Source organism: Myotis yumanensis, unplaced genomic scaffold (genome assembly GCF_028538775.1).
Source record: "Myotis yumanensis isolate MYYU_CA2020_CCGP unplaced genomic scaffold, mMyoYum1.0.hap1 SCAF_1, whole genome shotgun sequence".
In the NCBI taxonomy this organism is placed as follows: domain Eukaryota; kingdom Metazoa; phylum Chordata; class Mammalia; order Chiroptera; family Vespertilionidae; genus Myotis; species Myotis yumanensis.
Window position 1 is genome coordinate 10,924,270 of NW_027223752.1, and position 19,439 is coordinate 10,943,708.

General features: G+C 47.6%; 1 protein-coding gene across 6 annotated transcripts in view; it reads left to right on the forward strand.

Annotated features, from left to right (window-relative positions):
* Positions 1-19,439, forward strand: part of LOC139009585 (tetratricopeptide repeat protein 7B) — a 191,201-nt gene that overhangs the window by 59,230 nt on the left and 112,532 nt on the right. For all 6 annotated transcript variants that reach the window (XM_070413837.1, XM_070413833.1, XM_070413835.1 and 3 more), the window contains one exon: positions 13,163-13,241. In XM_070413837.1, the coding sequence (XP_070269938.1) occupies positions 13,163-13,241 (79 nt within the window). The remainder of the gene's footprint in view (positions 1-13,162; positions 13,242-19,439) is intronic.

The window sequence follows — 19,439 nt, forward strand, 5'->3', positions numbered from 1 at the left end:
ATTTGAATCTCCTCATATATCCACATAAAAAAGACACAGTAACCGGATAGGAAAACCAAAACCCATGAACAACATTTACAACAAAACTAGATGACAGGGTATACTCATGAATCCCTAAGGACAAGCTGATGGGGACAAATTACCAACAGCTACAGGCTAGCATGTAATTTGCATTTGTGTGGGTGAGAGCAGAAGGAAGCAATGGGGCATCTGATGGACCAGAGAACAGGAGACCCTAAAATAGCCAACAAGTATTTATTGGAGAGCGCCTCTAGCCAATTTGAGATTAGCAGCCGAAAATGGGAAGTAAGGTCTGTGGGGTGGGAGCAGCCTGGCCCTTCTGACCCAGTAGGGCTCTTTCCTGGGTCTGGGCCCCACAGCGAGGGGAAACTGCTGAGAGTGGAATGAAAATGGACCAAGAAGAGACAAAAGAAGGAAAAGGTAGACATAAAAATGGGGGAAGGGGCAATAGCCAGGAATTATCAGAAAGCAAGCTGATATATATTTTAGCAGCTTTATTCAGGTATACTTTCTATAGCACAAATGTTATAAATATACAGTTTGTTTTTTAATATATATATTGATTTCAGAGAGGAAGGGAGAGGGAAAGAGAGATAGAAACATCAATGATGAGAGAGAATCATTGATTGGCTGCCTCCTGTACGCCCCCCACAGAACATTGAGCCCCCACCCTGTGCATGTGCCCTGACTGGGGATAGAACCATGACCTCCCGGTTCACAGGTCGATGCTCAACCACTGAGCCACAACAGCTGGGCTACAGTTTAATAGTTTTAAATAAATTTATACAGCAGTGCAATCATCTGCACGATTCAGCTTTACAACATTTCCATCATCCTAAAGAGTTCTTCAAGCCTATTTGCAATCAGTCCCCACTCCTACCCCCAGTGCCAGGCAACTGCTTAGCTATTATTTGTCTCTATAGATTGGCCTTTTCTAAAAATTTTACATAAATGGAATCATAGAATACCTAGTAGTCCTTTATGTCTTTTTTTTTTTTTTTTTTTTTTTTTGGTCTTTTTCTGGTGTCAGGAGTGGGATCTGAGTCCTTTATGTCTTGCATCTTCAGCTTAGTATAATGTTTTGGAGGTTCACCCACATTGTAGCATGTACCCATAGGCCCCTCCTTTTTGTTAGTTATTCCGTTGTATGGATATGCTTTATTTTGTTTGTCCACTCACCAATTGATGAGCATTTGGATTGTTTCTACTTTGGGGCTCTCGTGAAGAAGGCTGCTATGAACATTTGCATACAAATTTTTCCGCAGATGTATGTTTTCATTTCCCTTGGATAGATTCATAGGAATGGAATGGATGGGTCATCTGATAAGTCCATGTTTAACTTTTTAAGAAACTGCCAAACTGTTCTCCAAAGTGGCTGCACCACATTACATTTCCACTAGCAGTATCTGAGAGTCCCAGTTTCCTTCCATTCTCTTCAGCTCTTGGTATTGCCAGCTTTTAACTTAGAGCTAGTCTAGTGGGTTTATAGCTTTAATTTGCATTTCCCTAATGATTAATGTTGTCCAGCAGCTTTTCCTGTCCCTGTTATCTATTCTTATATCTTCTGTGGTGAAATAGCTGTTTGACTATTTTGCCCTGTTTTCATTTGAGTTGTCATTATTAGGATACACATTCTTTATCAGATATAGCATTTGTAAATATTTTCTGCCAGTCTGTGGTTTGTATTCAACTTTAGTGATGTCATTTAAAGAGGAAAAGTTAATTTTAATGAAATTCAATTTTTCAGTTTTTCTATTTATGGATTATCCTTTTGGTGTCATATCTAAGACATTTTCACCTAATCTAAAACCACAAAGATTTTCTCCCATGTTTTATTTTACAAGTTTTATAGTTTTTACTTTTACATGTAGATCTTTGATCTATTTTGAGTTAATATGCATGTGGTATGGGATAAGGGTCTGAGTTAAATTTTTTTGCATCTGAATATTCATTTGTCTAAGCACCATTTGTTAAAAAGTCTTCTCCTTTCCTATAAAATTGCCTTGACACATTAGTAAAAAATAACTAATTGAACATAAATGTAAAGGTTTATTTCTGGAGTGTCTATTTTGTTTCATTGATTTATATGTCTATCCTTAAGCCAATACCACACTGGCTTGAATATATAACTTTATAGCAGGTTTTAAAAATATATAGAGTAAGTCTTCTAACTTCATTTTTTTTCAAAATTATTTTGGTTATTTTCAGTCCTTGATATTTTTATATACATTTTAGAATCATCTTGTCTATTTCTACCAAAAAAAAAAAAAAAAAGCTGCCAGGATTTTGATAAGGACTGCAGTGAATCTTGAGATCAATTTAGGGAGGATTGCCATATTAACAATAGTGAATTTTCCGATCCAAGGTCTCTCCATTTATTTAGATAACTAGAGGGTGAGTGACAATGGTCTTTTTTTCGGGGGGGGGGGGGGCGGGTAATTACAAGGGTGTTTACCTTATAATAATTCCCTAAGCAATATATTTGATTTTTTAATGGTTTTCTGTATCTATATTTTATACAATAAAATGGTTAAAAAAGAATGGGAGGGGGACAGTAAAAGGTGGGACAGAACAGTGCCCAGCAGAGGGCAGGAGGTGTCCCTGCACTGGGAATCAACAGGTCCAGGTTCTAGTCTTGGCTCTGCCACTCACTCACTGAGCTTTGGCATGTCTCACCCTTCCCCTCTCTGGGACCCAGTTTCCCTCTTTGTCCGTTGGAGGTAATGAAGTCCAGCATGCTTCACTAGGTTGCTTGGAGAACCATCTGGAACAATGGGCTAGGGCAGTGGTCGGCAAACTGCGGCCCCTTGAGTGTGGCTCTTCCACAAAATACCACGTGTGGGCACAGACATACGGTGCGATTGAAACTTCGTGGCCATACTCAAGGGACCAAAGAGCCGCATGTGGCTCTCGAGCCGTGGTTTGCTGACCACAAGGCTAGGGGATGGCCTGGAACTGGCTACTGTTGCCTCCGCAGAAGATGATGAGGATGGCTAGTATTCACTGAGCAAGGACTGCTACCTCATGTGATCCTCACAGCAGCCTGTGAGCAGTAGGTATGCAGCTGGGTCTTATTCTATCCCGGCATGTGAGGCCCAGTCACTGTCCTCGGGGAGCTGATGAGAGAGTAAAATAACTGTTAGCTGTCTTGCCAGTGGTTTATTGGTAAACTAGAGGCCTGGTGCATGGATTCATGCACTGGTGGGGTCCCTCGGCCTGGCCTGCGGAGAGTGGGCCGAAACCAGCTCTCCGACATCCCCCAAGGGGTCCTGGATTGCAAGAGGGTGCTGGCCAGGCAGAGGTACCCCACCGGTGCCTGATCAGGACCGGGGAGGGACCGCAGGTGAGCTCCAGGGCATGTCCGGCTTGTCTTGCCCAGTCCTAATCACCCAGACCCCAGCAGCAAGCTCACCCACCAGTTGGAGCATCTGCCCACTGGTGGTCAGTGCACATCATAGCAACTGGTCGAATGGTCGGACACTTAGCATATTAGGCTTTTATTATATAGGACTAGAGGTCCGGTGCACGAAATTCGTGCACGGGGTGGGGAGGGTCCCTTCAGCCCAGCCTGCTCCCTCTCCAATCCAGGACTCCTCGGGGGATGTCCGACCGCTACTCGGTTGTTGTGTGAGGGCATCCTGACCAATTTGCATATTACCCTTTTATAGATGTCAGCTCTTGTAGATGGCTTAGTGGGGCTTGAAAATAGCTCATTCCCCTGCACAAATTAAATATTCGCCCCACAGGTGGCATTGGCCCCGATAAGGTGCTTAACAAAGCTTTTTCTCTGTAGGTGGCTCATAGGTGCAGTCAAACTACCATCTAAGTAATTGGTGTGCATTTTCACTGGGAAGGGCCAAATAAATGAGGCAAGAATGAGAGGATTTCAGGTAGAAGCTTGTCCTAATGACCTCTGGACAGACCCATTTCCATATCGCCATCACTTTGTCAACGTTAGCCCCTTGTCTAACTGTCTTACTTCCGAGTTCTGTCTCTGCTGTCCCCTTGTCATCCTCCCCAAGGGAAGGGGCCACAAATCCCGCTCTTTCTTTCGAGCCCATGTAGTGAGTCCATGTGGAGGCGTCATCTGGCCCTGCTGCTCCCAGCCTCTCTTGCTTCTCTCCCTTCCCGCCTCTGTGATGCTTTTGTTTTTGTGTCACGGGAGTTAGTCACAGTTTCCAGTTTGTTTGCGGGCTTTCGCACGGCAGGGATCAGCGGCAGCTCTTCTGGCGCTGGAATGAGATTGGGCCCTTGTCAAACACCAACTCTTCTGTTTGCAGGCTGCGTGACGATCCCGGGCATGTTACATAATTTCTCCGAGCCTTTGCTTTCTCACGCACGAAACTACAGAAGGTGCTAAATAAATACTTGTTAATTGAGAAGAAAACTTTGACATAGTATATAATAGAAAACAGTTCTGATTTTGCACTATTTTCTGCTAAACCAAAGATACGCAAACATACCAGTGGCTGCTTTGGGCTTCTGCCCAATAAATGTTTATCTGTGGGACGGAGGGCCAGATGGCGGGTGGTGGGAGGCAGCGGATGGCTGGGCAGTGGGACGTTTGACAGAATTTTGAGCACTGGGCCAGGAGCTTCCCCAGGCATTGGAAGTAGGCACAGTCCCATTTCATAGATGAGGATGCAGGTGAGGTCTACTGCCCTCCTTCCTACCCTTCTCGGCGTGTGCCTGGCGTCAGGGTGTTTTCCCTCTGCCACGTTTCCACGTCTCACATTCCTTTCTCCCTTCCCCTTCTGCTCCTGAGCATGCTCAACCCTTGCCCCCCCCCCTCCCCCCCCGCTTTTAAAAATATTTTTATTGATTTCAGAGAGGAAGGGAGAGGAAGAGAGAAAGAGATAGTAACAACCATGATGAGAGAGTATCATGGGTCGGCTGCCTCCTGCACTCCCCCCACTGGGGACCGAGCCCACAACCCGGGCATGTGCCCTTGACTGGAATCGAACCCGAGACCCTGGGGTCTGCAGGCCGACTCGCTATTCACTGAGCCAAACCGGCTAGGGCTGCCCCTTTCTTCTTTTCTGTCCCCAACTTACTGCCTTTCCCAGGCCCAAGCAAGTTGTCTGGCACGACTCACGAGAATGAGAATCCCAGCAGCAGGCCTCACACTGAGCAAAACCGCTGCTTCCGCAGGAGCAGATCGGAGGCTCCTGTGTACCAGTTGCCCAGCAGAGCCCTTTCCTTCCCCTGGTTGGGAACGGATGCCTTGAGCAGGCCTGGGCCCGAGCACCCCGCAGTGGCTCCCCTCTGTCCCCCAGCCGCTCCTCACCCAGGCCTGCCACCTGCCTGGCTCCTGAAGCCACTGGGACCAGTGACCCCTACATTGAAAGGCCTTTTTTTTTTTTTTAACTGAGTCCCTTGGACTGTTTTAGTCATAGTTCTTGAAACATTGTCCCCAAGGTGGCTTTGTAAATGCAGGCCTCCTGTTTCCTGCTCTTACCCTGTTCTTCACTGTGGCACGGCTTGGGGGGGGGGGGGGGGGGTGGGGGAGAGGTGAGGACTGCCCTTCCCCCCTCCCCACGTCCTTTCTGTCTTCTTCCTGCTCACAGCCCAGCTGGCCTGGGAACAGGAGAGTCAGACGTCCTTTTATCTGTGTGACTTCACTGCTAAGAATCGATTAGTGTTTGAACTCATATTGGTAGCAGACCGTTTCTACCTTCTCAACTGTCTTCCTTCTACTAATGTGCTTATTGACGTTTAAGGTGAATGTGAAGTTGCCTGGTGCTCCTCCGTGTTCCGTGTCATTAGCGTGAGGCAGGGCGTGCGGAGCCCCAGCCACTCCTCTCCTCACCCCGTCCTCCAGCTCTGGCTGGACCTGCCACAGACTGCCCAAACCTCCAGTTTGAGCCACTCAAACCACCGTCAGTGACTCAGCCACCCAAGTTCACGTGTGAGTTTGGGCTGGCCCTTTTCATTGAACTCTCTCCAGTGCTAGCTGCATTCGCCGAGATAGGACAGGACAGAGCCAGTCGCCAGCACCTGGGGTCCTCGGCTCCTCAGGGCTGCCCTGGGCCTGTGGCCTTCGGTGGACATGCTGCACGCCTCCCCATGGACACTGGATCTTAGGAGATGTCGCCATGATTTCCTGAGAGTGACCAGCGTCCCAGAGAAGGAGCATTTTCCTAGCCTCACCCAACATCAGTTGTCTTGTCATTGAGGACATGACAGGTTTTCCAATAAACAGCAAAGTGAATGAATGGGTCCAACTGGGGAATGCCTTTTTCCCCCTTCAAACTTAAATGACTCCAAAGAAGTAAAACAGACTTCCCTGTGCTATACATTGACGAGACGGTAGATTCCAGAATTCCAAAACTGTTGGAGCAGTGGCAGAGTTTTGAGGATAATAGTGGTAATAATGCAAACACCGAGAAAGCACTTACTACATGTATGAACTCATTTAATGCTTGCAACCAGTCTATGAGGTGAGCACATCTGCTATCACCATTTTACAGAGGAGGAAACTGAGGCACAGGCACTTTCCCCAGATCAACACGAGTGAGTTGTAAAGCTTGGATTTGAGCCCATTCAGTCTGACTCCAGAGTCCCTGCCCTGTTTTGCCCAAGTTTATCAACAAAGATGTGGATTTCCAGGTGAATACTTAGGAGAACGGTCCTTACAGTCCTTATATGTGCGATACTGGTTTGTTTGTTAAAAATATTATTAGATTAAATAGTCCAACTGTATTAAAAACTGTTTGGCTTCTAGGGTTAAGTTGAGCATCATTATAAGTTCCTGGGGAAGCATGTTCATTGGCTGAATCACTATTGCCTCCCCTGTACACAGTAGGCCCTCAACATATGTGTGTGTGTGTGTGTGTGTGTGTGTGTATTTAATTTTTTAATGTTTTTATTGATTCAGAGAGAGGGATAGAAACAACAATGATAAGAGAGAATCATTGATCAGCTGCCTCTTGAATGCCCCCTACTGGGGATCAAACCCGCAAGCCAGGCATGTGCTGTGACCGGGAATAGAACCATGACCTCCTGGTCCGTAGATCATTGCTCAACCACTGAGCCACACCGGCCAGGCGGCTATATATATATTATCCTCACCTGAGGATATGTGTATTGATTTTAGAGAGAAACACCAATGTGAGAGAGGAACATTGATTGGTTGCCTCTCATACTCACCCCAACAGGGGATTGAACCCACAACCTTTTGGTGTACAAGACGGTGCTCAACCAACTGAGCCACCAGCCAGGGCTCAACAATTATTTTTTGAATGAGGATGGATATCCTTTGACTCAATCCCAGCGGTTGGAAAGAAGGAAGGACATGAGACCGGGTCAGCCTGGCTGTATTTTTTTTTTTCCTCGGAGACTCAGGGATTGGGAGTGGGAGAAACAGCAGAAGGCTGAGTTGCTCCCCTGCCTGAGCTCCCGGAGCAGTTGGGCCAGCTTTCATGCATGTGGGAGGCACCTTTGTGCATGTCCCTGTCCAGACCCTGAGAGGACTGTGCAGGCCTTTTTTGATTTGTGCCTCTACGGCCTGGCACACAGAGCCTGCCTGTCTGCTGCCTGCTGCCCGGCCGGCTGACCAAAATGCCCAATTCCCTCTGCTTTTGTCCCGAGGAAGCCTCAGTTGCTGAGGTAGGCAAAAAAAATGTCGTTAAGCCTGGTACAACTCTCATTAGGTTTGAAATGAGACTTCCGGACGCTTCGCCTGCTTGTTCGCATCCCAGCGCGGATGGTTGTCACACCCGTCACTGTATCTGGGCTACAGCTGGCTGGCTGCGTTGGTCAGGGAGAGTCCTTTGCTAACGAGGCCAAGGTTGTGGGTCGGGTCCATGGGCCCTGACGGCCGCGAGAGCATCTGTCTTCACAACACACGTCACTGGATCCGAGGCCAGAGTGTGCAGAGGACAGAAGCTGGGCCCGTGCGGGGCAGCAGCCGACAGCAGCCAGCAGAGTCTTTGGACGGTGAAGGATGGCCTTTTCTTGCCCCACTTTCCGGCACTGGGTCTCTGGTTTTGATTTCAGACTTTTCCAATTGATGATACTAACGGTTATATAAACGGAGTGGAAGCGGTTCCCGAGCTTGAGAACAGAGAAATGGGCCTAGAGGTGCACGACACGTCTGTTTTTCTGGGCTTATAAGCATGGACATTATGGGCACATGAGAACACGTATGGGCACGTCTCATGACGTAAGAAGTACCCGATTCCCTCGTTCCCTTGGTAATCAAGAAAGCTCTTCTCAGCAGAGAGAATGGGAAAGGGATTTCAGAATAGAAGATTGTGCTCACTCTTGTGGGAAGGGGGTCCTACCGCTTACCAGGTGTCACTGAGTGCCTGGTTAGCTCTGTGAGGCTGCTGGGATATGGAGAGGCGGTACAAAGAGGGCCTGTGCTCTCACGATGGTCACAGTTTGGTTGGAAGACAGACCTAAATACACATGAAAATCAGTGTGTTAAGTGTCACCTGTGCTCAAAATACAGGCGCACCCATTGGGAGCACCCAGGACCGGTGCCTTGGTCTTCCCGGAGAGGCTGGGTCTTGATGGATGACTTGAAGTTTCTTTGGACACTTCAGACAGAGAGAGGAGCATGTGGAAAGGCATATGGGAAGGGAAGTGTCTGGAAGATTTTTTTTTTTTAATCTTGAAGTCCTCATTATCTACATAGCTGTCTCGAAGCTGTCAGGCCAGGCATGCCCAGCAACATCGCTTGGTACCAGCGTGTCACCCCTCCCTTGGGCACCCAGGCACAGCCACCACGGACGGGCACATGAGGATTCTGTGTAGGGGAGAGCTGTGCTGTGCTACTGCCCGTCACAAGCAGTGCCAAAAAAGGGACGAGAGGCAGGGGGATGTACCCCCTGTGGCCTCGCTTCATCTGACTCTGGCAGTTCTGAATTGCATTCACCCCATGAATATTTACTGAGCGCTTTCTGTCTGAGGGATTTGGGACATGTTAGTGGGCAAAACAAAGACCCTGGTCCTCAAGGCGCCTACATTCTTTTGGGGGCTGTGAAGCCTCTGAGCTCCCTGAGGCAGGGGTGGTGGCCTTCGCCAGTGTGTCCTCAGCCTGGGACTTGGTGCTCAGTAAAGGCTGGAATAACCTGCCACTTGGGAGTTCCAGAAGTGAGGGTTGGTAAGAGACCAGGGATTTGGCATCCAGAACAACGAAAGTACTCACATCAGGACTTTGAGTGTGTGCACCAGTGATAGTTGCTAATGACTTTAAGTGGATTGGTGGCCTGGGCCAAGCTCTGAGGTCAGACGATAATTTAGAAGGATAAGTTAAGGGGAAGAATTGTATTTTCCCTTCTCACTCCTAAGAAATGGGAAGAGGAAGAACAAAGCCCTATTCTGAGCTTGCTGTGGAAGTAGCGCCCATCGCGAGGCGATGTGGTTCTCAGTCTCTGAGTTTTCCGTTTTGATTTGGGGTTGGGAGCCCTGCTTCCACCCCCCCCCCCCCCTTCCCAGCCCCCTCGGTTAGATACACAGGCCCAGGTGATGGTATTCAGGAGCTGAGGTTGTCATTCCGAGGCCTAGAGCAGAACCAGGCGCTGCTGTAGGCTTGTTCATAAGAATGTACACTTCAGGGGCAAGACTTCCAAAGTGCTGCTGCAGGGCCCAGGGGGTCAAGAGGCAAGCCACAGGCCCCTCCCCGCCGGTGTCCGCAGGAAGTCATGCTTTTGCACTGACCTCATGGCCAGCAGACAAGCCCTGGAAGGAGGAGATTCAGGAGGAGGAGGAGGAGACCAGATAGAAAAGGGAGGAGAGAAGGAAAAAATGGAAGTAGGTCAGGGAGAGGGAGACGGTGTCCCCATGCAAAGGGACAGAGACCGAGCAGGAGGTTGCCTGTGTTTGAACAAGAGCAAAGCCGTGGGACACTGGGTTGGGGACAGGCAGTGACGCTGGAAAGTGGAAGCGGGGTTTTGCCTGTTTTTCTGGCTGGAAACGGGCTGGTGCACAAGGGACCTGCTGGCACTTTCTCCTTGGTCAGAGCTGGAGCTGTTTGGGAACCGTCTGACCTGGATAAACAGGCACCCGGCTCGGGGAGCTGGCCCCAGCAAGGTGCAGGGGTGAACCCCGCGTTCTGACAGCTTGCCAACGCACCTGCTGCTCCGGGGTTGGCAAGAACATTCATTGGGAGAATGGTTTGCCACAATGAATTCTGACATCACTGCGCTCTGTCAAGGGTGTTGAAATGGGTAACTGACCTCCTGTCAGGGGTCTGTGGGAGCCTCACCCCCAGGGACACTCCTCGCCTCTCCTCATTCTGGAGCAGAGGTTTTAAGCAGCAGTTCCTTCCACCTAGTTGTTGATCACAACATTTTAAAAATAAAGTAACAGTTCAGAGACAAGAAGCAATCCTGTGGCGTTTGTTTACTCCCCTCCACTCGGGTTATTTCATAGCATTTAGGATGTAATTCTTAAAGTTAATTTCCCTTTTTGTTCCTTTGTCTCATGATTATCCAGCTAGATTAGAAATTGTTTTTTCTGCTGCCAACAGTGAAAGCGATTGGCTGGATAAGATGATGCGACCTAAAGACGTATGAACGGTGTGGGCGTCCATGAGAATCGCATGTTTCTGCATCTGGGTTCTTCTTCACTTTCTAATATTTACAATGAGCAGCCTTTTACCTTCAGCTCCTCCTTCCTCCTGCTGCCGAGTTGGCCTGTGGTTGGACAGTCAGCCTCGCGGTCGGCCTGATGGGGCCGCGGTTCATGGGGCAGCACAGCCCCAGGCCTGCCGAGACATTCGCGGCCGCTGTGGATCCTTGGTTCACGAGCAGGATGCCTCCCAGTTTGAGGAAGAATTTGATTCACAGAAACACACTAGAAACAGTTTGAGAAAAACTTGTATCTGCTTCCAAGGTAACGTCAGTGCTTTGGGAACATGCCCTCGTTTCCCCTTAGGATGTGTGACTGCCCCTTGGTCTGGGGGACTTCCTCCAGTCCTCCACCAGAGGGCCTCGGTCCTGCACAGAGAGCCACCTCCGCCCTCGAGGGGAGGTCAATTTATCCATCCTTCTCCTTTAAGGCAGCGAAGACATTGCCCTGGGCGCTGGGCGGCTTCACCTGGGCCAACAGATTTTCCCCACTTGTGAACCGGTTCCTAGAAGTATCTCATTGGCTGCCATCCCTGGAATGCATGAAATTTGTACTGTGTGCCGTGTATATAGATATTAAGTAATTTGCATATTAATGACACAAAACATAGGCCTGAGCTCTTGATCTCATAGTCTGTGCTTTCCCCTGAGCTGTACTTCATTTCGAGAATCTACGTTTCTTTTGTCCAAGAGGGTGACAGAGTTCCCGGCTCACTCCCTTGCCGGGTCTGGGAACCTGAGCAAGCCATGTCCCTTCCGTGTCATAATGAGTAGACAGTGTTAGGTCATTACGGCTAGAATATTGTGTTTTTGCCTCGATAAGTCACTCCTTCTGCAAGGAGGACGCGGGTTCATTCTGAGTGACCAGTTCCCTTCTCGCAGCCTTCCCTGAGTTACAGTGTTGAGGTTTGGTGCTGCCCGTTCAAGGCCTGATCTCCACCCCGGGAAACAGCCCTCGAAACCTGGGTCTCCCATTGTGTCGTGTCAGTCCCACCCCTGTCATACAGTTCACAATGCCACTGCTTTTGTGCCTCGGACACCATGGGAGCTTAACCAGTGGTTCTGGAATAAAACAGACTACTCCTTCCTGCCCGTCCGTGTTTTAGCTGTCGCTGTCTCCTTCCCCCACGTTACTTACGAGAACTGAGCTTCAGTCCAAAAGCAAATGTACTTTGTTGCCTGAGAACACGGGTCCCATAAAAACAAACGAAGGGGAAAGCAAAGGAGATTGCATGTTCCCAGGCCTGTCACCTGATTTTCACCCCCGCCTCTTAGATCTCCTTCCGCGCTGCTTCGAGTCCTGAGCTCACGCTTCTCTTCCTATGCCCCCAGAAAACACTGATCTGCTACCACCCGATCCGTGTGGGTGGGAGGAGGACGGGAGTATTTGTGTACCCGCGCCAACAAACTGAGCGAAGTTCTGGGGCTGTTCTTGTGAATGAGAGTTCTGGGATGTCGTGTAGGTAGAAGAGGCGAATTGATAGCCCTTGCGAGTGTTGGTAATGTACAGAACCCACATTCAGTTTGATTTAATGCCTTTGTGCAATTTAAAATGTCATCCAAGAAGAGGGCCGAATGCCTGGAGCATCTGCCACAGCCTGCAGGGCTGGCTGACAGGTTTGCACCGGCTGACCGGCTCTGGGCTCTGCGGCGTCTTGGAAAGATGAGATGTGTTCTAATGAGCAGGTTATAAATATCCCCGAGTTATGTCATAGGTGGTAGCGGCGCTCAATGTAAAGGGACCGGCTGGGGAGTGCGCCAGCTGAGCAGCCGGGCGCAGCTTTCAGCGAGGACAAGTGGGGCCTGGATATATTGACCAGGATGTTACTCAGGAATCATTTGTCCCTTAATGAAATGTGTCACCAAACACGTCTCTGTGAGGTGTGTGGGGCAGCGGGATGCGATGTGTTCTGAGCCGTCCGGCAGCTCAGGTTCCATGCTCATACAGCTGCTCCCAGAAGGGGCCTCTGACCCTTGGCTTCTCCGCGGGCTTGGAGGCGGGGGTGGGGAGCATTTGATGGATTTATTGGGCAGTAATTTATGTTTGCAAAGATGCAGCGTGGTTGCTTGGTGGAGCCCCTCATTTCTCACACCTTTTCTCTCTGTCTCGCCCATAAAAATGGCAAGTTACAAGTAGCCTTTCCCCACACTGCATGCGGTGCCTTGTGGATATTTCTGTTGCCCAGCTGCCACCCACCTTTTAGATGAAAAGACAGATTTCAGCGCCACTCAGCAGGGCAGGAAAACCAAGGAGCCACGTAAGGATGAAGATAGACTCTGGCAAGATACCTTGCTTTTGAGGGGCGGGGAGAAGGGAGCCTCAGAATTGATTTTCCAACTTTTGTTTTTGTGAGAAAATTTGGTTGCAGAAACACAAAAATCCATCAATCCTAGGTCATGTTTTGGAGATTTGAACAAAGATGGACAGGCACATTCAGAATAATTGTTGCTTAAAATATAGCCAACAGCTTTTATGTAGATAAAATGCATTGAAATATGTATATGAAACGTTTGATGTTAATACACGCCAGATGGAAACCCTGTCAAATTCTGTGTGCACACAGGAACTTGACCAGAGGAGTGGGGAGGTTCAGAGAGCTCCTCAGAGCGGTCGAGACGAGAACAACTCAGAACCTGCGAATGGTAAGTGTGGTGAATGACTCGACTAAGTGTGACCTCTCTCTCTCTCTCTCTTTCTCTCTCATATATGTTAATAGGTACAGTTTACATACCATATAATTAACTGTTTATAGTCAGTGGTTTTTAGTATACACACAGGACTGTTTAGCCATCACTATTATTTCATTTTAAAAGGTTTCATCACCCCAAAAAGGAACTCCATAGCCATTAGTAGTCAATCTCCCTTCTCCCTGTTCCCCAGCCCCTGGCAATCACTCATTTACTTTCTGTTTCTATAGATTTCCCTCTTTGGGACATTTTATATAAATGGAATTATACAATATGTGGTCTTTTTGTGACTGGCTTCCTTTAGGATATTTTTAAGGTTCACCCATATTGTAGCCCGCACCAGCATTTTGTTCCTTTTTATTACCAAATAATATTCCATTGTATGGATATAAGACACTGGAGGCCCAGTGCATGAAATTTGTGCACAGGTGCGGTCCCTAGGACTGGCCGGCGATCAAAGTATGAGCATCTGGCATGGAAGGACAGGTCCCAGCTGAACTCTGGGCCCTGGGCAGCACCTGGGCCCACAGGCCCTCACGCACCCACCTCCGCCTGAGTCACAGCACCTGAGTCCCCACATGTAGGTGCGGTGAGTGTGGCGGACGCTGTGGGCCAGGGCGCAGCTTGAGCCACTGGGGCCGCCCAGCAGCGCTGCATGAAAGCCGGGCAGGCAACACGCTCTCTACCGGCCAGCCTCGCAGACCAGCTCCTGTGCAAACCCACAAGGAGCCCAACTGGCCCTGTGATCCCGGCGGCTGTGGCCCGGCTCACCCAAAGACGCTGCGCAGGTGCAGGCTCCTTATGGGCACCCAGCACTTGAGTGTGGGGGCTTCCCTAGTGCACGAGCCCTGTTGTCCTGGGGGAGGGTAGCAGGGGGAATGAGAGTGAGCTCAGCAGACACCCTGCATTCTCACCACACCTCCATCCCCATCACCCTCGCCCCCAGGTAGCCAGTGAGAGGTCGCAGCATGTCGCTGATGTCCGCCATGTTCCGCACTGCACCCTGGTGGTCAGAGCACGTCATAGTGAGCGGTCGAGCTCCCAGTCAAATGACCGCCTGGGGGGATAATTTGCATATTAGGCTTTTATTATGTAGGATTTTACTTATCCATTCATTAGTTGATAGACATTTGCGCTGTTGCACTTTTTAGCTGTTATGAATAATGCTGTTGTGAACATCCTTATACAGGTTCTTATGTGGACATATGTGCTCATTTTTCTTGGGTATGTACCTAGGAGTGGAATTGCTGGATCGTATGGTAACTCTATTTTTAACATTTAGAGGAGTTGCCAAACTCTTTTCCAAAGTGGTCGTACCATTTTACATTCTCGCCAGAAGTTATGAGGTTCCAGTTTTTGCACACCCTCGACATTTGATGTTGTCTGTCTTTTTAGCTGTAGCCATCCTAGTGGGTGTGAGGTGCTGTCTCATCGTGGTTTTGGTTTACATTTCCCTGATGGCTAATGATGTTGGGCATCTTTTCAGTTGCTCATCTGTAGTGCTCTCTCTTAAACATAAGAAATGCATCCCGTAAGGCAGGTAGAATGTAAGCCCTCCCAGATGCCATTGCGGGAAGGGATCGCTTGTATGCTAATGATTCATACAGACAGAGCAAAGCAGATTAGCCCTGAGCAGTACCTAGTTGTTTAACTAATTATACTATATAATAAAAGGGTAACATGCAAATTGACCCCAATGGCAGAACGACCAGAACGACCACTGGACCAGTCACTATGAGGCGTACTGACCACCTCTTGGTCCCTTTTCCTGATGGCCATCCATGGGGGGGGCGGGGCCAGCAAGCAGGCGGGAACAGCTGACCTCTTGGTCACTTCCCCAGGCCATCAGGCACCGATCACCCGATGGCGAACAGGGGTGGGGGTGGGGGGTGTCAGGGGGCGGGGCCGGCTGCGGGCAGTTGGGGAAGATGGCCTTGATCGCAGGCCAGGCCTAGGGACCATGCGCTGGGCCTCTAGTATTGACTGTAAAACTTAGAAGTTAAGTAATGGGTTGATCAGCCATTTGGCTCTCCTTTTGACTTGACTTCTCTCTCTTCCTTTTTAATCCTTTCCCTTTCCTTCCTGGAGACATTCATCACACCTTCATAGCTTTCCCTTCAGAGCCATAGCCATTGAGTGAGGGTTTGGGCAAAGGCCTGGTGCTTACTGGGAGCAAATGCTGCCTGTCACCACTGATGCAGAAACCCCGTGTAAGATCGCAGTTTCTTTTGTCTTCTGTCATCCATGCGATTGTCCTCCCATCATCACAAATCCTTTAAATGCTGTAGGAGAGCATGCCCTGGGGCCAGGCTAACGGATTCCTGTCACAGAAACGAGGCTGTATCTTCCGTTTGATGTCTCCAGAGTTTTAGATGCAGACATATAACTCATGGGGCCAGATGGCTAAGCCATAGGCTTTCCTGGGACTATGGGGATGAGAGAAGATGGACTTCACACATACCTCCCCCACCAACTCACTTGGTCTTCAATATTTATTTACATAGTCATGTGATCTATAGGTGCCTTAAGAAATTCAAAGTATTTCAACTTGTAGTAATTTTTATCCATGTTTTACAGTGGAAACCACTGCAAAATATGGATAAAAATCATTGCCTTTTTCCCCCTCATTGATCTACTCCCAACATTCCATAAAACTTCTCAGCTGGTCAATATAACAGCTTTTTCCAAAATTTGGAAGCATAATATAAGTAACTGATGGTGTTAGCAAATGTTTTTATAACTTTTTCAAGCACATTGAAAAAGCCCATCTTTCAAAATTGCTTACATATGGAGCATTTGTTCATATTGTTGTCTCTCAAAAATATATATTCATTCATTAAGGAAACAAATGTTTTTTTTTTCTCATTAAAAAGAGTGACTGTATTGAATACACTGTTGGAATCTGCCTGCTGCTAACTTCAATGTTATTTTTCAGAATTAGAGAATATCTTTCATTATAAGGTTTATGATTTTTAAATTAGTATGTTTGAACTTATAAATAGATATACATTAGGAAGGAAGACAGCTTTCTTTGTTTTCTGAGAATTACAGTGAAGAGGCCTTGAAAGAAAGTCTGGGTAGACTGGAGCTGCCCCTGGACATTCTCAGCTGTTAACTGGTCAGTGTTAATATGAGAGGAATAGCCCGGCAGACGTGACTCAGTGGTTGAGTGTCAACCTATGAACCAGGAGATCACAGTTCAGTTCCTGGTCAGGGCACATTTCTGGGTTGTGGGCTCGATCCCTAATGCAGGAGGCAGCCTATCAATGATTCTCTCTCATCACTGATGTTTCCATCTCCCTCTACCTCTCCCTTCCTCTCTTAAATCAATAAAAATACATTTATATTTTTTTAAAGGAATGTGTCAGAATTCTTGGAGAGAAACTTAAACACAAGGTAGGGCAAAAGTAGGCTTAAAGTTGTGAGTAGGGGAAACACAAAGTTTATTATTGTATTTATTAATTATTAATTACTGTGTTACTTTCCATAGGAACAACTGTAAACTTCCCTTTGCCCCACCCTGTCCACATCCCTGTGCCTGCCTCAGAAATGCCAGCTGGGCAGTTCTGGGCAGGACCTGAGAGCCCTATTTTCTAGTTTGCGCAGTGATTCTTAGCCCACCCTCACTGAGAGGCGCTTCTTAGGTCTTATTTACTGGTGTCTTGGCTTACAATGGACCTCAGAAAGCCTCTCCAGCTACTGCCATTCGTTAGACAGGGTTTTCATTGGTCTTAATAGCCATTTGATTCTTTTTAGATTAGCTGATAACTGCAAATTTGTAACATTCATATGAGATGGAAAGTTGCTTTGTCAAACTCAGTCTGGTGTGAGACCATAGCAGAGAAAGATTTAAAAGTACATTTAGAGCAATGCCACTCCTAGATAAATACTCCAGAGAATTGAAAGCAGGTGTTCAAACAAAAACTTGTGCATGAATGGTCATAACAGCATCATTCACAACAGCCAAAAGATGGACACAATCTAAGTGTCTGTCGGCTGACAGCTAGGTAAGCAAAATGTGGTGCCGCCATAAATGGAATAGCATTCAGCCATAAAAAGGAATGAAGCACTGACACATGCTACAGCGAGGATGGACCTTGAAAACATTACGCTGAGTGAAAGAAGCCGGAAACAAATGCCACCCATTATATGGTTTCACTGATAGGAAAATACCCCAGCTAGACAAATTTATAGAGGCAGAAGGCAGATGAGTAGTTTCCAGAGTCTGGAAGGACGAGGAATGGGACTTACTGCTTAAAAGGGTTTGGGGTTTCATTGGGGGTAATGAGAATGTTCTAGAACCAGGGAGGGTGATGATTGCACAACACTGTGAATGTACTAAATGCCGTTATTGTACACACTTGAAATGGTTAAATGGTGATCTTAATGTTATGTGAATTTTATTACACTTTAAAATACATACAAAAAAGTGCATTTCATGACTGAGTTTGTATGTAAAAGTTCGAGTCTTCTTTCGGGCCCCTTTCCTTCCTTTAATTCTGAGTTCATTTGATAGTTACCAGCAGTTTTTAAGCATTTAAACTGCAAGCTAAATGCAACCTCCAGGTAAAAAATAAATGATATAGCCCAGCTGGCATGGCTCAGTGGTTGAGCCTCGACCTATGAACTAGGAGGTCACGGTTCGATTCCAGTCAGGGCACATGCCTGGGTTCCGGGCTCGATGCCCATTGTAGGGCGTGCAAGAGGCAGCTGATCGATGCTTCTCTCTCATCATTGATGTTTCTATCTCTCTCCCTTCTTCTCTGAAATCAGTAAAAATACATTTTTAAAAAGTTAAAAATAAAACAAAAGGTATGATAGATATTGGTGATCTTGCTGATAATTTCTCATATTTAATCATTCTTCCTGAACTTCATTTGAGCTTTCAGTGAATGCAAGCAGACATCCTTTCTCATCGGCAGGGCACTGGTGAGGTGATGGGTGCCTTTAGAATATGCACACATCAAAACCTACTTTAAAGGTCTCTCTGGAAGGGTAATGCCCCGAGGGAATTGAGATCTAGTAGTGGACAAGCAAACTGTGTGGGGCAGAAGTTTTTATCATTTTAGAATCCCTCCATATCCAGAAAATGAAGGTCCTTGTGCCTTTTTTCCTTTAGCATCCTTTTTTGCTCAGCTGCCGGGAGCGCAGGTAATTTTTGCCCATCGACGCTCCCAGCAGAAGTCATTAGCTATATGACTGCGGTGAGTCCAAGTGAAACTGGAGCGGAAGGTTTAAGAAAACAGTTGAGGAATCGTTTAGGCCCTGGAAATTGTGTTCTTAAGAAAGCTTTACAGATGGCTCAGTTGGGGATGATAGGAGTGGTTTAATTTCACATTTTTATAGACAGTTAAAGCCAATGAGTCTTACTTGAGAATAATCAAGAAAATTTGCCTTTACACGGTGATTATCAGAAACCACCAAGCTAGTGATTTGGTTGCGTTTAAGTTTCCTCGCGGCATTTTAAGAGATTTCACATGGATGAAAGCCTAGCAGAGGTCTCCTCTGGAACATATTATTAAAAAAGGCTCCTTTGCAGGGAAGATCAGCATCCTTTGTCTGCATCTTGCAGAGCGCTGAGACCTCCTGGAAAAGCTGCTGGTGGATGGTTTCTTTTGCTGCCTCTGGCTGATCATGGGCCACCTGAGGTGCAGTGCTTCTGTTTTTCAGAAGGGTTTTCTTCTTTCTTCTTTTTTTGTTTTTACCTTTCCTTTTGTTTTGTCATTGGAAACAACCTAATATGCATCAGTCAACAAAATACTTCTTAGTAGAAGCCGTGTGCTCCTTCCCCCATACATCATTCTGGGCTGCTGTGGGCGGTGGAGCTGGAGTTTGGAGAAGGTAGTAATCTGCATCGAAATCAGGAGGACCAGGCACTCCTGGGTTTTCACGGTGAGGAAAGAGATGCCTACCCAACGTTGGACAAAGGCCTCTCTTGATCATTAGCCATACTCCCCACTTGGCCTTCTCCATTGCAGGGTCCCAGGGTCACCGAGAACAGGGCTCTCAGGAGTGGGGTCCCAGGGTGGGGCCATGGAGGACCAGGCCGTGGCATTCTAGGGAGGAAGACAGTCTGAAAATCTACGCTGGACGTCATCGTATCATCAAAGCAGAGATTTTTTCAGGGATAACATCACCTAGGTCAGTGGTCGG